Source organism: Microcaecilia unicolor, chromosome 7 (genome assembly GCF_901765095.1).
Source record: "Microcaecilia unicolor chromosome 7, aMicUni1.1, whole genome shotgun sequence".
In the NCBI taxonomy this organism is placed as follows: Eukaryota; Metazoa; Chordata; class Amphibia; order Gymnophiona; family Siphonopidae; genus Microcaecilia; species Microcaecilia unicolor.
The window spans coordinates 231,747,853-231,770,580 of record NC_044037.1 but is presented as its reverse complement, the minus strand read 5'-3'; the positions used below and the strand labels follow the sequence as shown (position 1 = coordinate 231,770,580).

Sequence of the window (22,728 nt, the reverse complement as noted above, 5' to 3'; positions counted from 1 at the left end):
ATTGACTGTTAAAAAGTCCACATTAATTAGTATAACATAAAACATTTGATAAACAATTATAGATAAATACATAAATATACGTATATGTACAAATAAACTACAAAATCAAAATTAGCGTTTGGAATCACAAAATCAACTACAATCCAAGGGGTATGTTTACTAAAGCGTGTTAGCATTTTTAACGCACCTTTAAAGTTAAGGTACATTAAACGCTAACCCGCCAATACATTCCTATAGGCACGTTACTGTTTGACGCGAGTTAGTGTTTAACGCGCATTAAAAACACTAACGCACCTATAGTGCGCCTTTGTAAACACAGGTGCAAATGTTATGTTGCACTTCAAGAAAAGAGATTTAAATCTCAAAAACAGGAAGGAAAAGCCTCAAAGAGCTTTATAGAGCTATATTTGACCAATAAGATCTACCCTTCAACACTGGCAAAAACCTCCCATTCATGTGTAAAAGTCCCAAAAATATCATACCCATAAAGTGTTCAATTCAAAGAGTGCAAATATTCAAAGCAGCAGTGCAAAACGCTGGTCACCGTTGGTCCGGGGGATGTTGTTTGTGGCTAAGAAGCTGGCTCGTTACAATTCAAACAGTGTAAATACTCAAAATCTTTATGGGTGTGATTTTTTTTGGGACATTTATATGTGAATGGAAGGTTTTTGCCAATGATGAAGAGTAGATCTTATTGATCAAATATAGCTTTATAAATCGTTAGATTTAGAGTGCTTTGAGGCTTTTCCTTCATTTACAAATAAATACACTGAAAAGCGTCTTTGTGTCATTACATAACCTTAAGGTAAAAGCCCTTTGGTGGAATGACATTATCAAACCTACTGGGACTAGCGGACCAGTTGCCCATCTGCTTGTTATCAAAAATGTACATAACTCATAGTATCTACCCATGTACTTGAATGCTTCTGCCTATGTTGTACTCAAACAGCACCTGTGAGCATGCTCACCATCAACTAGTCCCCACTGAGTGATGCACATACTTTTATGCTGGTCATAATTCTATAAGAGGCAATTAACACACATATGTGACCACATACATGTGTCAATTACTGAAATAACCCCCAGTTAGGTGTGTACTTTATACCTACAAATGTATTTATTTGGATTTAGCACACACCATTTTCAGTAGTAGCTCAAGGGGCAGTTACATTCAGATACAATAACCCCCAGAGGGCTTTTAATCTAAGTTTGTGCCTGAGGCAATGGAGGGTTAAGTGACTTGCCCAAGATCACAAGGAGCAACAGCAGGATTTTTGAACTTGGCTTGTCAGTCTGGCTCTCTAGCCAATAAGCTACTAATCCACTACACTACATCTATGCACCCCCTTATAAAATTACCTCCAGAATGTGGTTTCACTCACAGAAATGGCTTACAGTATAAAATCACTCCCATCATTCCAATTTTACAAATAAAACAAGAATAGCTTCTAACAGAAAGGGTCCTGTTTACTAAGCAGCGCTATAGGTGTGCTAATTTTTTAGCATGCACTAAAAATTAGCACACACTAATGACAGAGACACCCACTTCGGGTGTATTTAGCGTTAGTGTGCTTAGTGCATGCTAACTTTTAGTGCGCTAAAAAGTTTGCGCACCTAAAGCGCGGCTTAGTAAACAGGGCCCAAACCCTGCTGCAAAATGCAGTTAGGATGATAAACATTTCTCTGGAAAATCTATTCTCTAAGCCCTATGTCAAATCTATAAACTGCTATTTATCATTTCTATAGCGCTACAAGGCATACGCAGCGCTGTACACCATACACAATAAAGAGTCCCTGCTCAAAGAGCTTACAATCTAGATAAGAAAGGTAAACAGACAGAACAAATAAGGGTAAGGGAAAATAGGTGAGGTTAAAGGACAGGGCAAGTGAGAAGTGGTTAGGAGTCAAAAGCAGTGGTAAAGAGGTGGGCTTTAAGTTTGGACTTGAAAACGGCCAAAGAGGGGGCCAGACGCACAGGTTCGGGAAGTCTATTCCAGGCGTGGGGTGCAGCAAGACAAATTGAACGGAGTCTAGAATTAGCAGTAGAGGAGAAGGGGACGGATAAGAGAGATTTTTTCTACAGAACCCTCAACCCATCCAGCAAGCATAAATTTCATAAAATACATGCTATTATGTAAATCCGGAAGTCTCACACTTGGCATTATAAGTACTATAGTTTCATTTTATTATTTCTGGCATAGATTTTGTGCAGCTGTGGGGCTTTTTGTACTTGTTTATCTTAAACTTGGCTCAGTGTAAAGACGAATTGCTCCCATAAAAACCCATATTTTGAGGGCTAGAAGGGTGACAAATGGATTGTGCATGTATTTTCTCAGATCCTTAAATCTGGTCAAAGACAGGTGTGCTTGCATAATATCAGGCAACTCAATAAAATGTTCGTTCTTTCGGGAATGCAGAAATGAAAATGACAGCTACATGTTGCCAAGACAAAAATAGACGGGTGCAGTAGAAAGTTAATGCATTTTAAAAACAGTCGGTGAAGCTACTGAGAATATTTTTTAATGCAAAGCTTTTCAAAAGGTGGAAATTGTTTCCTAGCTGAGCACAATAGAAGCCCAGACATTGGCACTGTTCCTGGTTGTTAAGGCCATCAGACACTGGGAAAAAATTATGAATTATTGCTAATACACAGCAAACTAGAACTAGCAGAATGCATGAGTTTAACGGTGAAAGATTACTCTGAATTTTAAAACTTTTCATGTATATAATTCAGTTAAGTGCAATATTACACAAATGTAAGCTTATTCGTGGAACATTTGCAAAAAAATGAAAATGAAAATATGAGATCCAAAATGCTACTAGAGGAATAGGGATATATTATTTTGAGCTACATATTCCTCAACTTTGGCTTCTTTAAAAAAAATATTATTTATGCCAGTTTAAGATTATAACATTCAATCACTATGAATGCAAAAAGAAAAAAGAAATCACATATCATATATTAATCAAATAAGGAAATATTTTTAAACTAAATTTAGCCCACAACATTTGGGAATAAAAAAGGAAAATAATAATAGTGGAAACACAATTTTCAATTCAATGAGAAGAGACAGAGGGGCCTTTTTACAAAGCTGCGTTAGGCACTAAATTGTACCCAACGCAGCAAAAATGGCCTAACATGGGATACTTTACCCCGCCTTTTACAAAGCCATGCTAGTGGCTGCCCGTGCAGTAATGCTGACACAGCCCATTCAAAGTGCTGTGTTGGCATTGCTGCGCAGCTTTGTAAAAGGGGGGAAGGGGTTAGTATGCGCTGATTGTGTGGTAACTACTTTTTTGTATTTTTCTTTAGGGAGCTTGTCAGGGGTAGAGAGTGGACATTCCTGTGCTGATCAGTTAATGCATCTACATTACAGTGCACTAACTGGTTAGTACACAGATAACGCCGAAGCTCTTATCGCCTCCATTATAGGTGGCGGTAAGTGTGGTAATTTTTAAAAATAGCCACATGCTAATAGCAACATTAGAGGCCCTTTTACTAAGCTATGGTAAAAAGTAGCCCACACTACTTTTGGGGAGAACAAAACAAAAACAATCTTTATTGAGTGATCTTTAGCTATAGTGCGTGGCTGTACTTACGAGTGTTGTAATATTACATTTGTAAGAACGGGTGATGTGGATTGCACAGTTTATGGGCCCTGCTGTAGATAAATCGAGCTAAGCTTTAGTAAACAGGGGAGGTTAGTGTAATGTTATAATTGCATAATAAAAGTGTTTTGACAATGTGATATACCAGTAGTTTTTGTATTTGATGTATGTTTAAATTAATCTGGTGTATTTTGATATAAGTATTGGGAACCTATAGGAGTATTTTTGAGATATAGTGATACCGGGCTATAATCTGTTCTGGAAAGACAGGGTAGGAAGAAAGGGAGGGGAATAGCATAATATTAAAGCCACACAATTGCAGAACTTACAGATAGGGAAGAGGCACTGTGGGTCAATCTCGAAAGAGGGAATGACAAATGTATTTACATTGGTGTGAAATACAGGCCTCCTTCACAGACAGAAGAAATGGACAGAGATTTAATTGAAGACATTCAAAATATAGCTGTGAAAGAAGAAATACTACTAATAGGTGATTTTACTATGCCAGATGTTGATTGAGGTATCTATATTGCAGGGTCTTTTAGAAGCAGGGAGATCCAGCAGTTGGTAATGGAACCCACACGGGTTGGGGCCATACTGGACTTAGTGCTTACTAATGGGGAGAGTGTTTCTAATGTTATAGTAGGTGGTCATCTGGCATCCAGTGATCATTAGATGGTGTGGTTTAATATTAAGATTCAGGTTCATTCAAAAGTGAAGGTTCTAGACTTCAAAATACTAACTTTGTTAAAATGGGGGATTATCTGAACAAACTCTTGACTGGATGGGAACATCTGAATGAAGCTGGAAAGCAGTGGGCAAAACGGAAAGGAGCTAGTGTAAGGGCAACAAACCTTTTTATGAGGAAAGTAAATAAAAGTAAAATGAAAAGGAGGTTGCTTTGGCTCTCAAAAGTAGTAGATTAAAAGGTAAAGGAAAAGAGGTTACCCTTTATAAACTACGAGAGATCGCAGAAAAAGGAAGGCAGGCGAAATAGCCAATACTGAAAAATGGAGGGACAAGACATTTTTTAGATATGTTAATGATATGAGGAAGTGCAAAAGTGGCTTTGTGAGACTCAAAGTTGAAAGGGAGGAAGATGTAGAAACTGATAAAGATAAGGCAGAATTGCTTAACATATATTTCTATTCTGTGTTCACAGCTGAAGGGCTGGGAGTAGGGCCACAGAGACAAACATAAACAGGAATGGAGGGGTGGTAGTCCCTGAACAATTTTCAGAGGACTGTGTTCGTGAGGAGCTGGCTAAACTCGAGGTGGACAAAGCGATGGGGCTGGATGGCATACATCCGAGAGTACTGAAGGAATTTAGGGATGTTCTCGTGGTTCCGCTGGCTGACCTTTTCAATGCTTCTCTAGAGTCGAGAGTGGTCCCGGACAACTGGAGAAGAGCAGATGTGATTCCTCTCCACAAAGCCAAAAGTAAGGAAGAGGTTGGGAACTACAGGCCTGTAAGTCTGATTTCTGTGGTAGGTAAATTAGTGGTCCTTTTACAAAGGCGCGCTGAAAATGGACTGTGATAGTGTAGGCGCATGTTATGGGCGCGCGCAGATCCATTTTTCAGCGCACCTGTAAAAAAGGCCTTTTTTAATTTTTTGCTGAAAATGGACGTGCGGCTAAATAAAAATTGGTGTGCGTCCATTTTGGGTCTGAGACCTTACCGCCAGCCATTGACTAAGCAGTAATCATCTACCCATGTCAATTCAGAGTTACCGCCTGATTTTCGGCACGTGCTAGAAAATATGCACTTAAAAATGAAATTACCGCACGGGCCAAATTGACGCACGTTGGGAGCGCATAGGCACCTATGCAGATTAGTAATAGGGCCCCTTAATTCCCACAGAAGTCAGACTTACTGGCCTGTAATTAATGCAAACACTTTTAAAACAGAAAATATTAAAGTTTTTGGAATCCAATGGATTACAGGACCTGAGGCAATATGGTTTCATTAGAGGCAGGTCTTGTAAGATAAATCTGATTAATTACTTTGACTGGGTGACCAGAGAGTTGGATCGAAGGAGAGCGCTAGATATGGTTTATTTAGATTTTAGCAATGCTTTTGACTGGGTTAGGAACTGGTTGAGTGGAAGACAACAAAGGGTAGTGGTAAATGGAGCTCATTCTGAGGAAAAGGATGTTACTAGTGCTGTGCTGCAAGGTTTAGATCTTGGGATGGTTCTTTTTAACATTTTTGTAAGCGATATTGCTCAAGGGTTGTCTGGTAAGGTTTGCCTCTTTGCAGATGATACCAAAATCTGCAATAGGACAGACACCCTTGATAGTATGCATAAGAAGAGGAAGGCCTTAGCAAACCTAGAAGATTGGTCTGGAATTTGGCAGCTATTTAATGCTAAAAAATGCAGGGTCATGCATTTGGGCTGCAAAAACTCAAAGTAACAGTCCAGTTTGGGGGTGAAGAACTTTTGTGCACAAAAGAGGAGCAGGACGAGCATAGTTGTATGTGATGACCTTAAGGTGGCCAAACAGGTAGAAAAGGTGATGGTGAAAGCTAGAATGATGGCTAAATACATAGGGAGAGGAATGGCAAGCGGGAAAATGGAGATGATGATGCCCTTGTATAAGACTGGTGAGACCTCATTTAGAATATTGTGTACAATTCTGGAGACTGCATCTTCAAAGAGATAAACAGAATGGGGTCGGTCCAGAGGGCAGCTACTAAAATGGTCAGTGGTCTTTGTCATAAAGGGCCAGATCCTATATGGTGCCTAGAAAATCCAAGCAGAAAACATTTCCTCCAAATCTATTTTATAAGCGGCGCCTAGATTTAGGCGCGGCATTTAGAATATGCTTCGTTGATATCCTAGCGCCTAAAACTATGCACCTCCATTTACACCAATGAAAATGTTACATAAATCCTGGCATATAGATTTAAGCGCAGAGGGCCATATTCTATTACAATGCGCGTAAATTTGAAATACCCATGAAATGTCCATTTTCCCACCCATAACCACACCTCTTTTTGCCTGTGCACACTGAGTTACAAAATATGTGCATTGTTCAGCAAAATACAAGTTGTAGGGACAATTAGAGGAGGATTTAGTTCTGGGGAGGATGGCTTGCATTTCTGATTCTGTGCACACAAAGCAGGTGCAAAAGTCAATGATACTTTGTAACTGCATCAAGTTTCAAAGTAAAACTATGTGTGAAGTTTTGCTGTTGCTTTGCCCCATTGTGAGAGTTCATTTTTGTGCCTGCTTCATGCACAAGCCTCATAGACTAACATTTTTGTTTTTGCTAGTTAACCATACCTGCATCACATTCTGTAGTACTGCCTTCTATAAACCAGGCACCCTGAGGACAGGAACAAGTGTATCCGCCTGGTCTCAGCAAGCACAGATGGGTACAAACATCTTTGCAAGGATTGGACACTAAAATGCAAATTCAACAAAAATAAAGCTGATTTAAATTATCTTGCTAAATATTTTTGAAACTATATAATATCAACAACGTATACAATGCTTAATAAAGTAGATTTCTACAGACTCTTTTGAATGAGCATATCCTGATAAATTCTGACGATATCTTGTCATTTTCAAAATTGATCTGCACATGGTTTGCATGTGCAGATTAGGAACTTACCACAGGATGTCGGAGCGCATCTCACAGTAAGCGCTTTTAAGCTGTGGTAAGCACGCACTAACGCTTACTGCAGCTCAGCAGAAGGAGCCCTATAGCTGACAGGAAAACATTAAAAGAATAGTCATATTGGATCAGACCAAAGGTCCATCTAGCCGCTACATTTTCAAAATGGCTGCTGAGACTTCCCTGTGGCAGTCTCGCGAGACTGCCAAGACCCAAGAGGTTACCACAGGAAGACTCGACAGCCATTTTGAAAACACGGCGGTGTCAGGCAGAGCAGCGGCAGTGGGCAAGAAAGACTGGGGATCTTTCCTGCCCCCGAAGAGGCCAACGTAGGACCGGGGAGGGCACCCTAGTGTGTCGGGGACGACGGATGGACAGTGGTGTGCAGATGGGGGGTCACAGGCAGTGCCAGGGGGGGCCCAATGACCCTTACTGCCCAGAGCATTGTGAGTCTGCCCTTGATCCACACCCCCACACAAATGACTAGAATACTGGCAATTGTGCATGTACTTACCACCTAAATCTATATGGCTCCATTTAGAATTTTTTTGCAGAGTTACCCTCTACCTTAGACAGGATGCAAATCTCCTGTGATAGGTACAATCACATAATTTACAAACAGCTGCTTTCCTAATAGCTAGAGCAATGCATTGCTGGGTTTAATATTACAACATCCATAGCAATCCAGAAAGTGGATTTCTTATGAGGGAGATGTAACATCAGTATTAATTCTGCGTTATAGAAACGGGCTTAACAAAATTTTAAGTTGCCTTGTAAGGTTAATAATATCCCATTTTCTTCAAATCCTGGTTTCCATTTGCTGTGCACATCCCATGCAAAATAAGTCATTACCTGATTGATTATATCTGTGCTGATGGTAGACTCGCACTTGAGTGAGCCAAGGGTTTATGGTCAGTACTTTCACTTTTACTCCACTTCCAAATTTATCCTTCTTCCAGACTTCACCTTTTTCTTTTGATGTCCAGTATAAATGTCCTTCAAACACATCTAGGCTATAAGGGTTGCCGAGGTCTTTAAAAATGAATAAACATCATAGTTAATAAAAAGCAAATAAGCTTCAGCTGTATCTATTGAGATAAAACTCCTCTGTAATGCTGAAAAGTACATTTTCTCATACTGTAAATTCGTATAAGCTAATATATTTTTGATTATGTTACTGTAGTGTATTTTTTATTACAGGAAAAAAAAATAACAAACCTTGCAATTAGAAAATTAAATTATTAGAAATAAGTGTCAGTTTTCTATATTAAGTACTTATGTATTTAAATATTGCCATATTGGGACAGACTGAAGGTCCATCAAGCCCATTATCCTGCTTCCAACAGTGGCAAATCCAGGTCACAAGTATCTGGTAAGATCCCCAAAAAGTACAATACATTTTATGCTGCTTATCCTAGAAATAACAGTGGATTTTCCCCAAGTTCATTTTAATAATGTTCTATTGAGGTTTCCGTTAGGAAGTCGTACAAACCCTTTTTAAACCCCACTAAGCTAACTGCTTTTACTAAATTCTGTGGCAATGAATTCCAGAGTTTAATTACACATTGAGTGAAGAAACATTTTCTCCAATTCATTTTAAATTTAATACTTTGTAGCTTCATTGCATGCCCCCTAGTCCTAGTATTTTTTGAAAGAGTAAACAAGCAGTTCATGTCTACCCATTTCACTCCACTCATTTTATAGACCTCTATCACATCTCCCCTTAGCCATCTTTTCTCCAAGCTGAAGAGCCCTAGCTACTTCAGCCTTTCCTCATACGGGAGTTGTCCCATCCCCTTTATCATTTTCATTGCCCTTCTCTGTACCTTTTCTAATTCCACTATTGAGCTCATTTTCAAAACATAAAAACGTCTAAAATGTGGCATAAAGCAGCAATTGGATGTTTTTCCTCACAAAAACGTCCAAATCAGTATTTTCCAAATTTATTTTTAGATGTCTTTCTATGAAGTCCATCAGACGTGCATCCAAATCTCAAGGGGGCGTGTCAAGGGCATGTTCAGGCCGGGACTTGGGCATTCCTAAGATTTGGATGATTTTCTGCCATAATGGAACAAAATTAAACCGTCCAGGACTAAAACTAAGACGTTTTGAACTAGACTTGTTTTTATAACAAATAAGGCACAAAAAGGTGCCCTAAATAACTACTGGAGGGAATCAGGGATGACTTCCCCTTATTCCCCCCCAGTAGTCACTAACCCCCCCCCCCCCCCCCCCAAAATGTGATGAAAAACATTACTTGCCAGCCTCAGATGTTATACTCAGGTCCATTAGAACAGCATGCAGGTCCCTGGAGTAGTCTAGTGTTGGGTGCAGTGCACTGCAGACAGGTGGACCCAGGCTTCTACCTCCTCCTACCTGTTACACTTGTGGAGGAAACTGTGAGCTCTCCAAAACTCACCAGAAATCCACTACTAAAAATGCTGGCAATACGCACAAAATCAAGTCATTGGGATGTAGGAGGAGCCAGCATTTTTAGTAGATTGGTCCCCCTGACATCCCAGGACAGCAATAGGGCACCCTAGGGGGCACAGCAGTGCACTTCATAAACTGCTCCTAGGTACACATCTGACCATTGCTCCTTTACCTTGTGTGCTGAACCCCCCCGAAACCCTCCCAAAACCCACTACCCTCACTGTATACCACTACCATAGCCCTTACACCTGAAGGAGGCCCCTTTATGTTGGTACAGTGGATTTCTGGTGAGTTTTGGAGAGCTCGCAGTTTCCTCCACAAGTTTAAAAGGTAGGGTCATGGGTGTGTCAGGGTGGAATGGGAGCATGGCTACAAGTTACGTGCATAATTACAGATTAATGATGCTCTGAGAAATTACAGACCGGTAAGCCTGACATCGGTGCTGGGCAAAATAGTAGAAACTATTAAAAAGAATAAAATTACAGAACACATAGACAAACATGGTTTAATGAGATGGGTTCAGCCAAAGGACGTCTTGCCTCACCAATTTGCTTCATGTCCTTGAAGGCGTGAATAACCATGTGCAAAAAGGTGAGCCGGTTGATGTAGTGTATCTAGATTTTCAAAAAGCTCTTGATAAAGTTCCTCATGAGAGACTACTGAGAAAATTAAAAAAATCATGGGATAGGAGACAAGGTTCTGGTGTGGAATAGGAAATTGTTATTGAACAGAAAACAGAAGGTAGGGTTAAATGGTCTTTTCTCTCAATGGAAGAGGGTGAACAGTGAAGTGCCGCAGGGATCTGTATTGGGACCAGTGCTATTTAACATATTTATAAATGATATGGAAATCAGAATGATGAGTGTGGTGATTAGATTTGCAGATGACACAAAAATATTCAAGCTTGTTAAAACACGTGCAGACTGTGAGATTTTGCAGGAAGACCTTAAGAAATTGGAAGAATGGGCATCCAAATGGCAGATGAAATTTAATGTGGACAAAAGCAAAGTGATGCACATTGGAAAGAATAATCCGAATCATATTTACCTGATGCTAGGGTCCACCTTGGGAGTCAGCACTCAAGAAAAAGATCTAGGTGTTGTTATAGATAATGAAATCTTCTGCTCAGTGTATGGTGGTGGCCTAAAAGCAAACAGGAAGCTAGCAATTATTAGGAAAAGGATGGTGAATAAGACTGAAAATACTATAATGCCTCTGTATCGCTCCATGGTGCGACCACACCTTGAGTATTGCATTCTGTTCTGGTTGCCATATCTCAAAAAAGATATAGCAGATTTAGAAAAGGTTACTTCCTGTTCCGGGGCAGAGTGAGCTGCAGCGAACGAGTGAAGTTAGCGAACTTTTTGGAGCCGACAGGCGCGCGCTGCGGCACCCCCCCCCCCAGCGGCATGCACCCGGGGGGTGTCATTTCGCCGGGGGGAGGTGTCATTTCACCGGGGGGGGGGGGGCACATCGGCGATCCACCCCGGGTGCCATCCTGGCTAGGAACGCCACTGGTCCATGGAACACCTCAAGTGTTCTACCAGTGAGCTTTCCTCCCAGATAGCACACCCAGTTTTTCTGAGGAAACTCATTGAAACGGTAAATTTTTTCGAAGGCAGTTAGATATCCATCAAAGTCACTTTGGGTATCATCAAATTGCAAAAACAAGTTGGGCCCGACACGGGATGTGGATCCTGCCTCGGGCTGGAGCTTTGGATTTGAGCCATTTCCATCTTCATCTTTAATTTCTGCAGCTGAAATTCCCGCTCCTCATGCTGCTGTTCCTGCTCCTCTCACCGCTGTCACTCTTCCCGTTCCTCTTCCCCCTGTCACTCTTCCCGTTCCTCATGCCGCAGCTGATCTAGCTGCTGTTGCTCTATCATGTAAATCTGCCGGATTTCAGCTGGCATGGCACCCAGCTCTGCCAATGAATGGGCTGTTGTCCACAAGACGTCTGGTCTCCCCTCAGGAGAACTGTGCACAGGCCGGTCCTGCTTCTCCTCCTTCTCACTGAGGCAATCCGGTTGCTCTTTTATTAGGTCAGGCATCTACAGTGTCTGCTGGTCGCTGCCAGTCACCATCAGCACACTGCTAATCTCCTAACACTACCAAAAAAAAACCTGAACTGGGAAGGGACCCTGTTACTGCTGGACTGTTCACTGTGCTCTGTGTCTGGAGGTTACAGATAAAAAAAGACCCTCACGCCAAACACTTTGCCTGACAACCCCACCATGCTTTCACCAATAAAGATAGACTAAGAGTCTATCATGAAATGCCTAGCCACCTGCTTTGGGCTACCCTGAAGTCACTTAGAGGGTCTATCCCCAGCACAGCTCAGGTCCACCTGCACCTGCCACTTGTGCTGTACACTAGTATCCTCCTCTCACTGACTGGGTCACAACCGCCTCTGGGCAAGTCTCTCACTCTCAAATTATCGCAGTTTATTTCTAAGTTACTGGGGCCACATTCACAGTGGTCCCACAGTTCCCAGAAAGCACTCACAGACCCAACATACAAACCACCAGGATTCTTTATCAGTCCAGACAAGCAGAGGCAATAAACTAAAAGGAATGTTTGTCTGAAAAAATTAGAACAATGAACAGAAAAAGTGCAATCAGCAGAACAATAACAGGTAACTGAAATATGGATCAATTATAATACTAACTAAACATTTGTATACTAACTAATGTGTACCTGGGAAATCAGGACATATAACTGTTCACCGAGCCTCAGCAAAGATATCCTACTCTCTTTTCTTCCTGGCTAAGACTGGGGCAAAATTCGGTACACTCCAATTGAAACTGAGCTCCTGGGCAATTCAGAGCCCAGAACAAGTTTGAAAACATACTGCAGACTGCCTTTCCAAAAGGCTTAAACAAAGAAAACAGCCTTGGTTCTGCAGCAGCTTCAAAACATAAATATGCACCACCTGCTAGCCAAACTAGAGAAAACACTTCAGGAAATACCCAATACACTTTACAAGCTTAAAACACACTTGTTCTGTCACAGGTATATCAAACAATAGCTTACTATTTAAATGGAGAGATCTTTTTGGACAATAGGGGGCCATTTTACAAAGGCGCTCCAAAAAGTGGCCTGTGGTAGTGTGGGCGTGTGTATTGGACGTGCGCTGGACCATTTCTCCACTATGTCTGGATAAAAGGGGGGGGGGGGTTATTTGGGCTAGGAAATGGACGTGCAGCAAAATGAAAACCAACACATGCCTATTTATGGCCTGAGCCCTAAAAACCACCCATTGACTTAGCGGTAAAGGCTCATGTGTTACCCACGTGGTAACAGTTTGAGCATGCACCAACTGCCGATTACCGCCGGGAACTATCCTGTGGTAGAAAATAGAAAATTATTTTCTACTGAGAATTTTTGGTGCATGTCAAACTCAGAATTACTGCCAGATGAACACACTAGCCCGGCGTGTGTTGATTTGACACACGCTTCACACTCATAGGCCCTTACGTGCCAAAGGGCACCTCGATTCTTAAATTTGCCAGAGTGATAGGTGCCTCATTGTTTAAACATTTATAAATCAACATCAAGATCTTAAAATGTGAGTGCTATTTAATTGGTAACCAGTGAAGTTTAATCAAAACACAAGTGATATGATCAAATTTGTTACTTCTAGTCACTAAACTCACCAATGTGCTTTGTCCCATGTGAAGAGTACTAATACTCCGGAGCACCCAGAACAAAGTGTTACGATAATCAAATAAGTATTCACGTGACCAAATATAGCCGCAAAACTCACACTGAATATTGGCAGATAGCTGGCGATATTTAGCAGGACACAGCCAGCTATCTCTTGCTGAATATCACAGGATAGCCAGCTAAGTACCATTTAACTGGCTGGGTGCCTTTCCTACCCGGTTAAATGGTTTTAAATATTGGCGGGGGGGGGGGGGGGGGAAGAATTTTAATTATTTTGATGCTATGTTTAAATTTATCTTGTTTATGAACTATGAGCTCTATGTTTCTGCATATACATACATACAATTAAACACCTTCAAAAAGAGACCAACTACAAAAGCCTCAAAGAGCTCCAAATCTAACAATTTTAAAAGCTATATGCTGATCAATAAGATCTCCTGTTCATCATCGGCAAAAACCTTCCATATATATATAAAATTCACATGCAAAAAATGTTCAGTTCATATAGTGCAATCAAACTTTCTGTTGCGTTCTCGAGGACCTTGGCATACTGTCAGGCTTCTTCCCCAGGAGCACTGGGTTTGTGAGTCCTTGGACCACTACCGTGGCATGGCGGTGGCAGGCAAGGTCACAAGGCAAGACTGGACTGGAACCCCAGACTGGAGTTTTGCACAGGAATACACAGGACTGGACCGCACCGGACGGGTGCGCACTGGACTGGAACCCACTGGACTGGAACCCACTGGACTGGTACACACTAGAGTGGAGCCCACTGGACTGGAACACACTGGAGTGGAGCCCACTGGAGTGGAGCCCACTGGACTGGAACCCACGGGACCGGAACCCGCTGGACAGGAACACACTGGATCTAGGCTTCACCTACGCTTAGCCACCGTTCCCCGAGGGTTGAGCCCTCAGGTTCGGGCGGCCGGCAGGGCTTATAGGAAAACCGGAACTGGAACTAGCAGGCAGGAACAACAGGAGTCAGGATACAGAAGTGCCCCCAGGCACCTAGGCGAAAGCAAGGCAGACAGGCAGGGAATGTCCGGGTTCCGGCAATAGTCAGGTCTGACCGCAGGCAGTGAATATCCGGGTCCAGGCAGTAGTCAGGTCAGACAGCGGGCAGAGAGTAGTCGGATTCAGGCAATGGTCAGGTCAAGGAGCAAGACTATGGCTGGTGCTCCAGTAACAAGGAGTACTGGCAACAGACAGGACTAGGGCTGAAGCTCCAGAAGCAAAAGAAAACACACACGGGAAAACCAGAAAGCTAAACACAAGAAGACTAGTAAAGCTGTACAAGCTAACAGGAAAGCTATGCCCAAGCTAACCAGTCACAAGCTAGAAACTCACACTAAGCAAAACACAGGAGAACTATGAAAGCTGTACACAAGCTAACAAGCGAAACTGTGCCCAAGCTAACTAGTCATACGCTAGAAACTCACACTAAGCAAACACAGGAGAACTAGTAAAGCTGTACACAGGCTAACAAGCAAAGCTGTGCACAAGCTAACTAGTCATACGCTAGAAACTCACACTAAGCAAACACAGGAGAACTAGTAAAGCTGTACACAGGCTAACAAGCAAAGCTGTGCACAAGCTAACTAGTCATACGCTAGGAACTCACACTAAGCAAACACAAAGCTGTACACAGGCTAACAAGCAAAGCTGTGCCCAAGCTAACTAGTCATACGCTAGGAACTCACACTGAACTGGACAATGTAGCAGTGCACAGAGCACTCTAACATACCAGGGACCTTAGACAATGCAAAGGCAAAGGCTGCAGTCTCTAAGTGCTTAATAAAGCCCTTCAACACCAGAGGAGCAGCTGCAGCAATCTCTAAGTAACTACGGAGGCTGTTCAGGCACAAACCAAGGAGCAGGCAGAAAGCACAGTGAAACACAGAGAGGCTTCTCACACCCAGGTGTAGTGTAGTGAAGCAATTAGAGTCATGCTGGAAGCAGCCAGCACAGAGAGAGAGAGAGAGAAAGAGAGAGAGAGAGAGAGAGAGAGACAGACAGACAGACAGACAGACAGAGCTAACCCAGGCAACACCCACAGGTGCAGTATAGTGAAGCAATTAGTGTCATGCTGCTGATGCAGCCAGCAGAGGGAGCCAGAGCTAGCTCAGAAAGGACAGACAGAAGAAACAGGAGCCAGCTAGGAAGCTGACCTCCAGGAACAAGGTAAGTCTGAGGGTGGTCACTGCCACAGACGTGACACTTTCTTATAGAACAGTGCACTTATCTTGAGAGCCAGCTTCTTAGCCATAGATAAGATCCCCTTTGGTCCAACGGTGGCCAGCGTTTCGTATTTCTGCTTCAGGGTCCATTTCACTGGGGTTCACAAGACAGCACTTCTAGCTTTCTGCTTTCAACAGGCTCTTATTGATTAGCATATAACTCTTAAAATCATTGGATTTGGAGCTCCTTGAGGCTTTTCCTTCCCAGTAATGACATAGTTGGTCTCTTATACATATGTGTGTGTGTGTGTGTGTGTGTGTGTGTGTGTTTGTGCACATTGAGGGAGGAGGGGGCAGAGAGACAGAGAGAAGAGGATACTGGTGAATGAATACCTGAATACTTCCATTAATATTAAAACTTAAATCACAACACCTAGAATGATTCATCAGCAATTACTGTACTTTTAGAAAAAAAATATGAGCATGAGCACTTTATAGAACAACACAAAACAACTGATGAACACAGTTCAAGACCATTTCTAACCTCCAGTTAAAACAGTTATCCTGTCTGTTCCATCAGGTTTCATGGATTCCACAATGTTTTCCTTAGAATCACTCCAGTAGATCCGGTCATTGTTCAAATAATCAATGGTAAGGCCTGTTGGCCAACCAAGATCATCTGAAATCAGGGGCTGTCTGTTCTGACCATCCATCCACGAACATTCGATCTTGGGTTGTCTTCCCCAATCTGTCCAGTACATCAGCCTACAGAACAGTTAGGTAAGTAGAGTTTGAAAAGTTTTCAGTTTCAATAATTCATGTCTTCCTCTTTGGTTAAACAGAACAATGTGTCAGTCCACAGACCCATCAATTTATTTCACAATATCTGAGCCCAGACTTAAGGATTTTTATCGACTGCATAGCAGCACACACTACAGAGAACATTTAAAAAAGTAAAGTGTGTGTCATTACAGCATTCCAGGTTTATTCTTTGTTATCATGTAACATACAGGGAAACATATGGGGCCCTTTTATTAAGCCGTGTAGGCGCCTACACACATCGTACGTGCATCAATTTTGAACTACTGCTTGGCTACTGTGTGGCATGGGCAGTAATTTAATTTTTTACGTGTGCGGCACTAACCTTAGCATTGTACGCGTGTAGACCATTACCGCCCGGTTAACGTGTGAGACCTTACTGCTATGTCAATGGGTGGCGGTAAGGTCTCAGGCCCAAAATGGACATGCGCCAATTTTAATTTTGCCGCACATCCATTTTTGGCCAAAAAAAGACCTTTTTTGCAGGTTCACTGAAAAATGGACATGCGCGCATCCAATATATGCGTCTACACAGCGCAGGCCACTTTTCGGCGCACCTCAGTAAAAGGACCCCATAGTCAAGGCGGTATAGCAAATTTCTGTTAAGTAAATAAATATGTAGTACGTTTTTAATAGTATTTTTCCCTAATTCTTAATATTAATTGTTACAGTTGTAAAAAAACTGATTTTAATTTTGAAAACTATAAAACTGATTCTTACACCCTTTCCCTTCACCACAAAGAAATAAACTGTCATATAGTAAAAAAAAAATATCAAGGATGGAGTGATGTGCACTTCCTGGAGGACAGCAAAGGGATTCCTTAATACAAGCAGGGCACGTGGGTGAGCCAGATAACTGCCTAGGGTGCCAATATGTGTCATTGAAGGTGGGGTGCCAGAGTGCTATGCTGCGCTGCCATTATAGCAGCAGCGGGAGCTTCTCTGAGCCTCATATAGCTACTGGTTTACTAGGAGGGGGGCCTAGGTCCTCTGGACGCCCTTAGCCCCTGAAGTCATTGGAAGCTTCAGTATGAAACTTCCCCTGAACTGCTTAGTGCCGAGATTGGCCCAATAATGGGTTTGATGAGATCTGTTACCATGAGCCCTCTAATTCTATAAATTTGCATGCTCAGATTTCTGATTAGCATGTAAATCTGCGCACGTAACAATGTAATAACTGGCTAATTGGCACCAATTAGTAGTTAAGCATATAACTACACTTAGTCGCTATTCTATAAATTGCGCACTCAAATTCCAGAATGTGCAACTTCAAGGGGGTGTGGGGACATGCAGCTGGGAGGGGCATGGCATGTCAGGCATTTCGGCAGACAAGTTACAGAATGTTATAACTACCTAGAGTTAAGCACGAGCATTTACGACAGCCTTTAAACTGGCTTAAGTGCTCACACCTAAAATTAGGCACATAAATGCAGACTTACACTGGTATTCTATAATGGCAGTTGCACACACAATCGGTGTTATAGAATTCACGCTTAGTGCACATCATCTTGGCACATAGACATTTTGAGAATTTACCCCAATGTCATGATTACTTACCCAAGTTTGGGATTCACCACAATAGCTGCTGGTTGGTCCAGTTGATTATAAATAAGCCATTTTCTGTATCTTCCATCTAATTTGGCCACCTCAATTCGATTTGTCCCCGCATCAGTCCAATAAAGATGCCTGGATTAATAATAATAATAATAGGCAAATGGTATTTTTTACACTTTTGTTTCATAGTATGCTGTACATATAAAACTTAATGAAGTCTAGTAATTAAACACTAATTTTAACACATCTACTGTATGATGTCTATTAGATTATCAGTCTTTCTCTCATTCTATTTTCATAACACTTTAGTCTTCAGAGAAAGATGATCATGAGAAATTCTTAAGCACAAAAAGTAATTTGCTGATAGAGTTTCAGAGAGCTTGAAATACAGAAATTAATTTAGATGTTATCCAGTTCAAAGAAAAACAAACACATGTAAATGATAACAGTTTATGAATGCATATCCTCCAAAGGACTTGTTTTTATAGATTCAAGCTAATAGTGATCTCTAAGGAGTTCACAAACTTTATGTAGGGTACTTGAGCTCTGTCACACCCTCCCTCCTGTCCTCAGTTCTTTATCTTTCATAGCTCAGGTCCGAGATCCTGGTCTTCTGATCTGTAATTTCAGGTTGGATTTCAGTTCCTTTCTCTCTCTAGATTCTACATTGAGGAAGAGTTTCTCAAGCTGTTCATCCTTAAAAGGCATTCATTCCTTGGGATTTCCTCTCCCTGCCATTGGTTCATCTTGTGATAATGCAATGGCATGCAGCTCTACTCTTGCTGCATTTGCTTTCATAGCACCTGTGCCCCTTGGGTTTTTGTTCTATTCTCTATCTCCCAGAATTCATGAATTTATGGTGGGTCCTCAAAGACAATGACATTTGTCTCCCTGTTACGTGCAACTGATATATGTTAATATTAATTTAGTTGTGAATAATATTTTTTCAACAGCGGAGATATGTGGAGGGGCATAATCAAGAGGGGTGCCTACGTTTTCCTGAGGACATCCTCGCAGGATGTCCCAGCAAAGGGGCGGGGAAACCCATATTATCGAAACAAGATGGGCGGCCATCTTTCGTTTCGATAATATGGTCAGGGACGTCCAAATCTCAACATTTAGGTCGACCTTAGAGATGGTCGTCCACGATTTTCAGCGATAATGGAAACTGAGGATGCCCATCTCAGAAACGACTCAATGCAAGCCATTTGGTCGTGGGAGGAGCCAGCATTCATAGTGCAATGGCATACCAGGACACCAACCGGACACCCTAGGGGGCACTGCAGTGGACTTCAGAAAAAAAATTCTTATTAAAATTAGTATGCATTAGATAATAGTGCAAAAGCATAAATATGCTACAACTACACAATTCTAGATCAGCACAAATTTTGCCTTAGAAAGAGATGTGATGCTAGGAAAAATGGCTTTCGGTGTTGAGCATGCAATAAAAGCTTGCCCTTAGCGGCAGCTACCTCTCATTTTTTTTTTAATGAGGCTGGCATAGGAGCTCTTTGTATCTCATTATCCTATCATGCCATCATGTGGTCATCTCATTCCACTTCACGTAGAGCTAAAGCTGACTGCATAGGTCAGAACTTTTACAGTAGTACACACAGCAATGAAATTCTTTGTGCGATGCTTATTATTACCCCATTTTTTAGCATTATCCGTAATCTCTTTCTACTTATTAGATCATTATCAAGAAATAACACATTTATTTTCCAATTACTTGGACATGTTTCAAGCTATTTTCATTATTCCCACATGCTCCTCTATAGCACAGCCAAAGATTTTTAGTATTATTATTATTTTGAATATTAAATATTATTCTCTATCAACAAGCAGGAGGAGATCAGCCACACATATGGGTGATGCCATCTGACACTGCAGATGTGGCACAGCTGTCTCAGGGGTCCTTTCATTAAGACACGCTAAAGAACTTAGCACATGCTAACAAATTAGTGTGTGTTAAGTGCCATGCAGCCCAAAAGAATGAAATGGGCTACTAATCATTATAGCACACATTAAATCCCATAGAGCGTCTAAGTAAAATGACCCTTCAGTATTCTGAAAACCAAGCATGCATGGGGATTCCTATGCTGTTGTCACCTCTCAAACTTTTCTCAGCTTTTACCATCCATGCTACTGTCCCCAACATATTTTCCATACTCTTGCAAAATTCTTATAGCTGTTTGAACTACTTTCTTTTTTCATACATGTTTATCCTGTAGTTCTTTATTTTTTACCTGAATCCTCTTTAAAAAAAAATACAAAAATAAAATGCCCTTTAGCAGATATTCTCTTTATCCTGTCCAGTTTCAAACTCTGCCACTGAGAAGAAAATAGTGCCGACAGATACCCATAACATCAGTATTCACAATATGCTGTACTCAAATACTTCATTCATATCAATAAAAACAGACAATTACACATTTATTGGTCAGATCAAAAGAGCCGCAGGTTTATTAACCAATGAAGGTTTTTTGAGGCATAGTGTAATTACATCATGTTTGAAGGCATCAGTAACAGTTGAAGTGGAAAGTGAAAGATTGAGGATATGACAGATATAAGGGATGGCAGTAGCAGAGATAGTGCTGAGTAGATGGTTGGAAAAAGGATCACAGGAATAGGTAGTCAGTTTGGAGGAGGAAAGAAAATGTACAGTTTCCTCTTCAGTGATTTCAGGAAAGGAGGCAGAGGTTGAAGGAAGTTTCACAGAATAGATTGGGGGAAGGAGAGGTGGAGGTGACTTGGTTGAGAACTCAAGGTTAATCTTGTGAAACTTATCATAACAGTACTCAGTCACAGTCTCAGGAGAAAGCGAAGGAGGGTTAGAGGTGAAGGCACTTTAAGGAGAGAGTTCAGTGTGGCAAAGAGACGTTCAGGGTTTGAGCCAGGAGAGTTTGTCAAGTGGATGTAGTAGTCCTGTTTGCCAAGTGAAAGAGCAGACTGAAAGGAGGTCAGCAAGAATCTGAAATGTATGAAGTCAGCATGGGCATGGGATTTCAGCCAAAGGCATTCAGCAGATCAGGCACAGGAACGTAGGTAGCAGATTCTAGAGGTTAGCCAAGGCTGGGGTTTGGTACACCTTGCAGGACTTAGAATGGGAAGAGTGAGAGTATCTAGATCAGATGAGAAAACAGTATTATAGGAAGAGACAGCCTCATTGACAGACCTGAATAACATAGTGGCTGAGAAGAGTGATGAAACACTGGTGGAGAGAGTGCAAAAGTCAATAGCCTGAAGATTCCTAAATGTATAGGTGAAGATTGGACGGGACTAGGGGGTGTTGTTTAAGTGTGAATGTTATCAGATGCTGGTCAGAGAGGGGAAGAACTGAGGTGCAGAAACTGGAGAGTGAGCAGTTGGAAAAGAAGACAATATCAAAACAGTGGCTATTCTGGAAAATATGGATAGTGGAGCACAGCTGAAGATTGAAGGAGGATGTTAAAGCAAGAAACTGAGAGGCATAAGAGTCAGAGGGATCATTCACTACTACTACTACTACTACTTGACATTTCTAAAGCGCTAATGTTAAAACCCCCAAGAATGAGGGAAGGAGGGTTCAAGAAAGAAGGAAAGTAAAAGTCAGTGAGAAAGGAAGACAGGGACTTATCAGGGGTCAATAAATAACTGCTACTCGGAGAGGCAGAGGCGTGAATAGATGGATGGAGTGAACTTTGAAGGAAGAAAAACAGTGAATTTAATTTACCTAGATCTTGGATCATTATATTGTGGACTAAATATATTAAGATAATATGCCTATTTTTCTTTGATTAATGTTTGTTTTTCAATATACGAATTTATGAGTATTTTCATAAATGTAATCATTAAATTTATAAATAAACAAATAAAAAAAAAAGAAAAACAGTGAGAATGAGTCCATGCCCCCACTGTAATTGTGCAATATGGATTTTGTGAGCACATGCTCTACAGCGCCGACTAAGGTTAGTTGCGCGCATCACTGCTAATTGGTACCAGTTATCACTAATTAATACTACTTAGTGCCACTTACTGCTAGTTAGCAATAATCGTCAGCTCATTATTATATTAAGTTATGCATGCAACTGACCTTATTCTGTAACTTGTGCATGCAACTTTGTGCACTAAGTATAAAATTTGGTGCACAAGCTTATAGAATTTTGGGGTAAATGTTTTATTTATTTGTTTTAGGGCATGCTAATAAACACATCATATCACATTCTGAGTGACATTTTTAAATAAATCATTTCCAAATAAGCTTACCTTCCAACCCAATCCACAGCTATTCCATCAGGATTAACTATGTATCTCAGATTCAGGTCAACTTCTTTTATTGGGTTGGTACTGTGGTCATCAAATGTGGGTATATAAGCACGCTTGATGGCACCAGATTGTGAACCTCTCCCCTGAATGCTGTAATAAACGATACCTATGAAAAAAGCAAAAATCAAGAGGAATTCTTTATCACGAAGGAATGGTAAATGCATTCTGATTTATCTTATTCTTAGTATAGTTGATTAATACATTTCTCTGTAATCTTCCGTAGGTTATATTTTCAACTTTAACTTACCATGAGCCAAAAGTGGAAATGAATAGGATGTACCTGTTTATGGAACTCACTACATCAAAACAAGACTGTCCATTTTCACACTGTCAAAATTTTAAAGGCTGATGCTTAATAGTCTAACATATCAAATTATAATCTCCCAGCCCACTATCTCCTCTCATTGACAATGGCACAGCAGACAGAGTGCCAGAGAAAGAGTGATCTTATAAATGTGTGCACGCATGACAGGTAAATGCAATGTTTTCTCAGTGTAGACCATCTGATTTTCAAAGCAAAAGTATATTCATACTTTTGTTC

The 22,728-nt window shown here is 41.2% G+C and overlaps 1 protein-coding gene across 1 annotated transcript in view; it reads right to left on the bottom strand.

The window, feature by feature from the left end:
• Positions 1 to 22,728, bottom strand: part of LRP2 (LDL receptor related protein 2) — a 334,494-nt gene that overhangs the window by 26,935 nt on the left and 284,831 nt on the right. The window contains exons 60-64 of the mRNA XM_030210857.1: positions 22,128 to 22,293; positions 17,886 to 18,014; positions 16,054 to 16,274; positions 8,083 to 8,262; positions 6,897 to 7,016 (exon numbers count right to left, since the gene is read on the bottom strand). Coding sequence (XP_030066717.1) covers positions 6,897 to 7,016; positions 8,083 to 8,262; positions 16,054 to 16,274; positions 17,886 to 18,014; positions 22,128 to 22,293 — 816 coding nt within the window. The remainder of the gene's footprint in view (positions 1 to 6,896; positions 7,017 to 8,082; positions 8,263 to 16,053; positions 16,275 to 17,885; positions 18,015 to 22,127; positions 22,294 to 22,728) is intronic.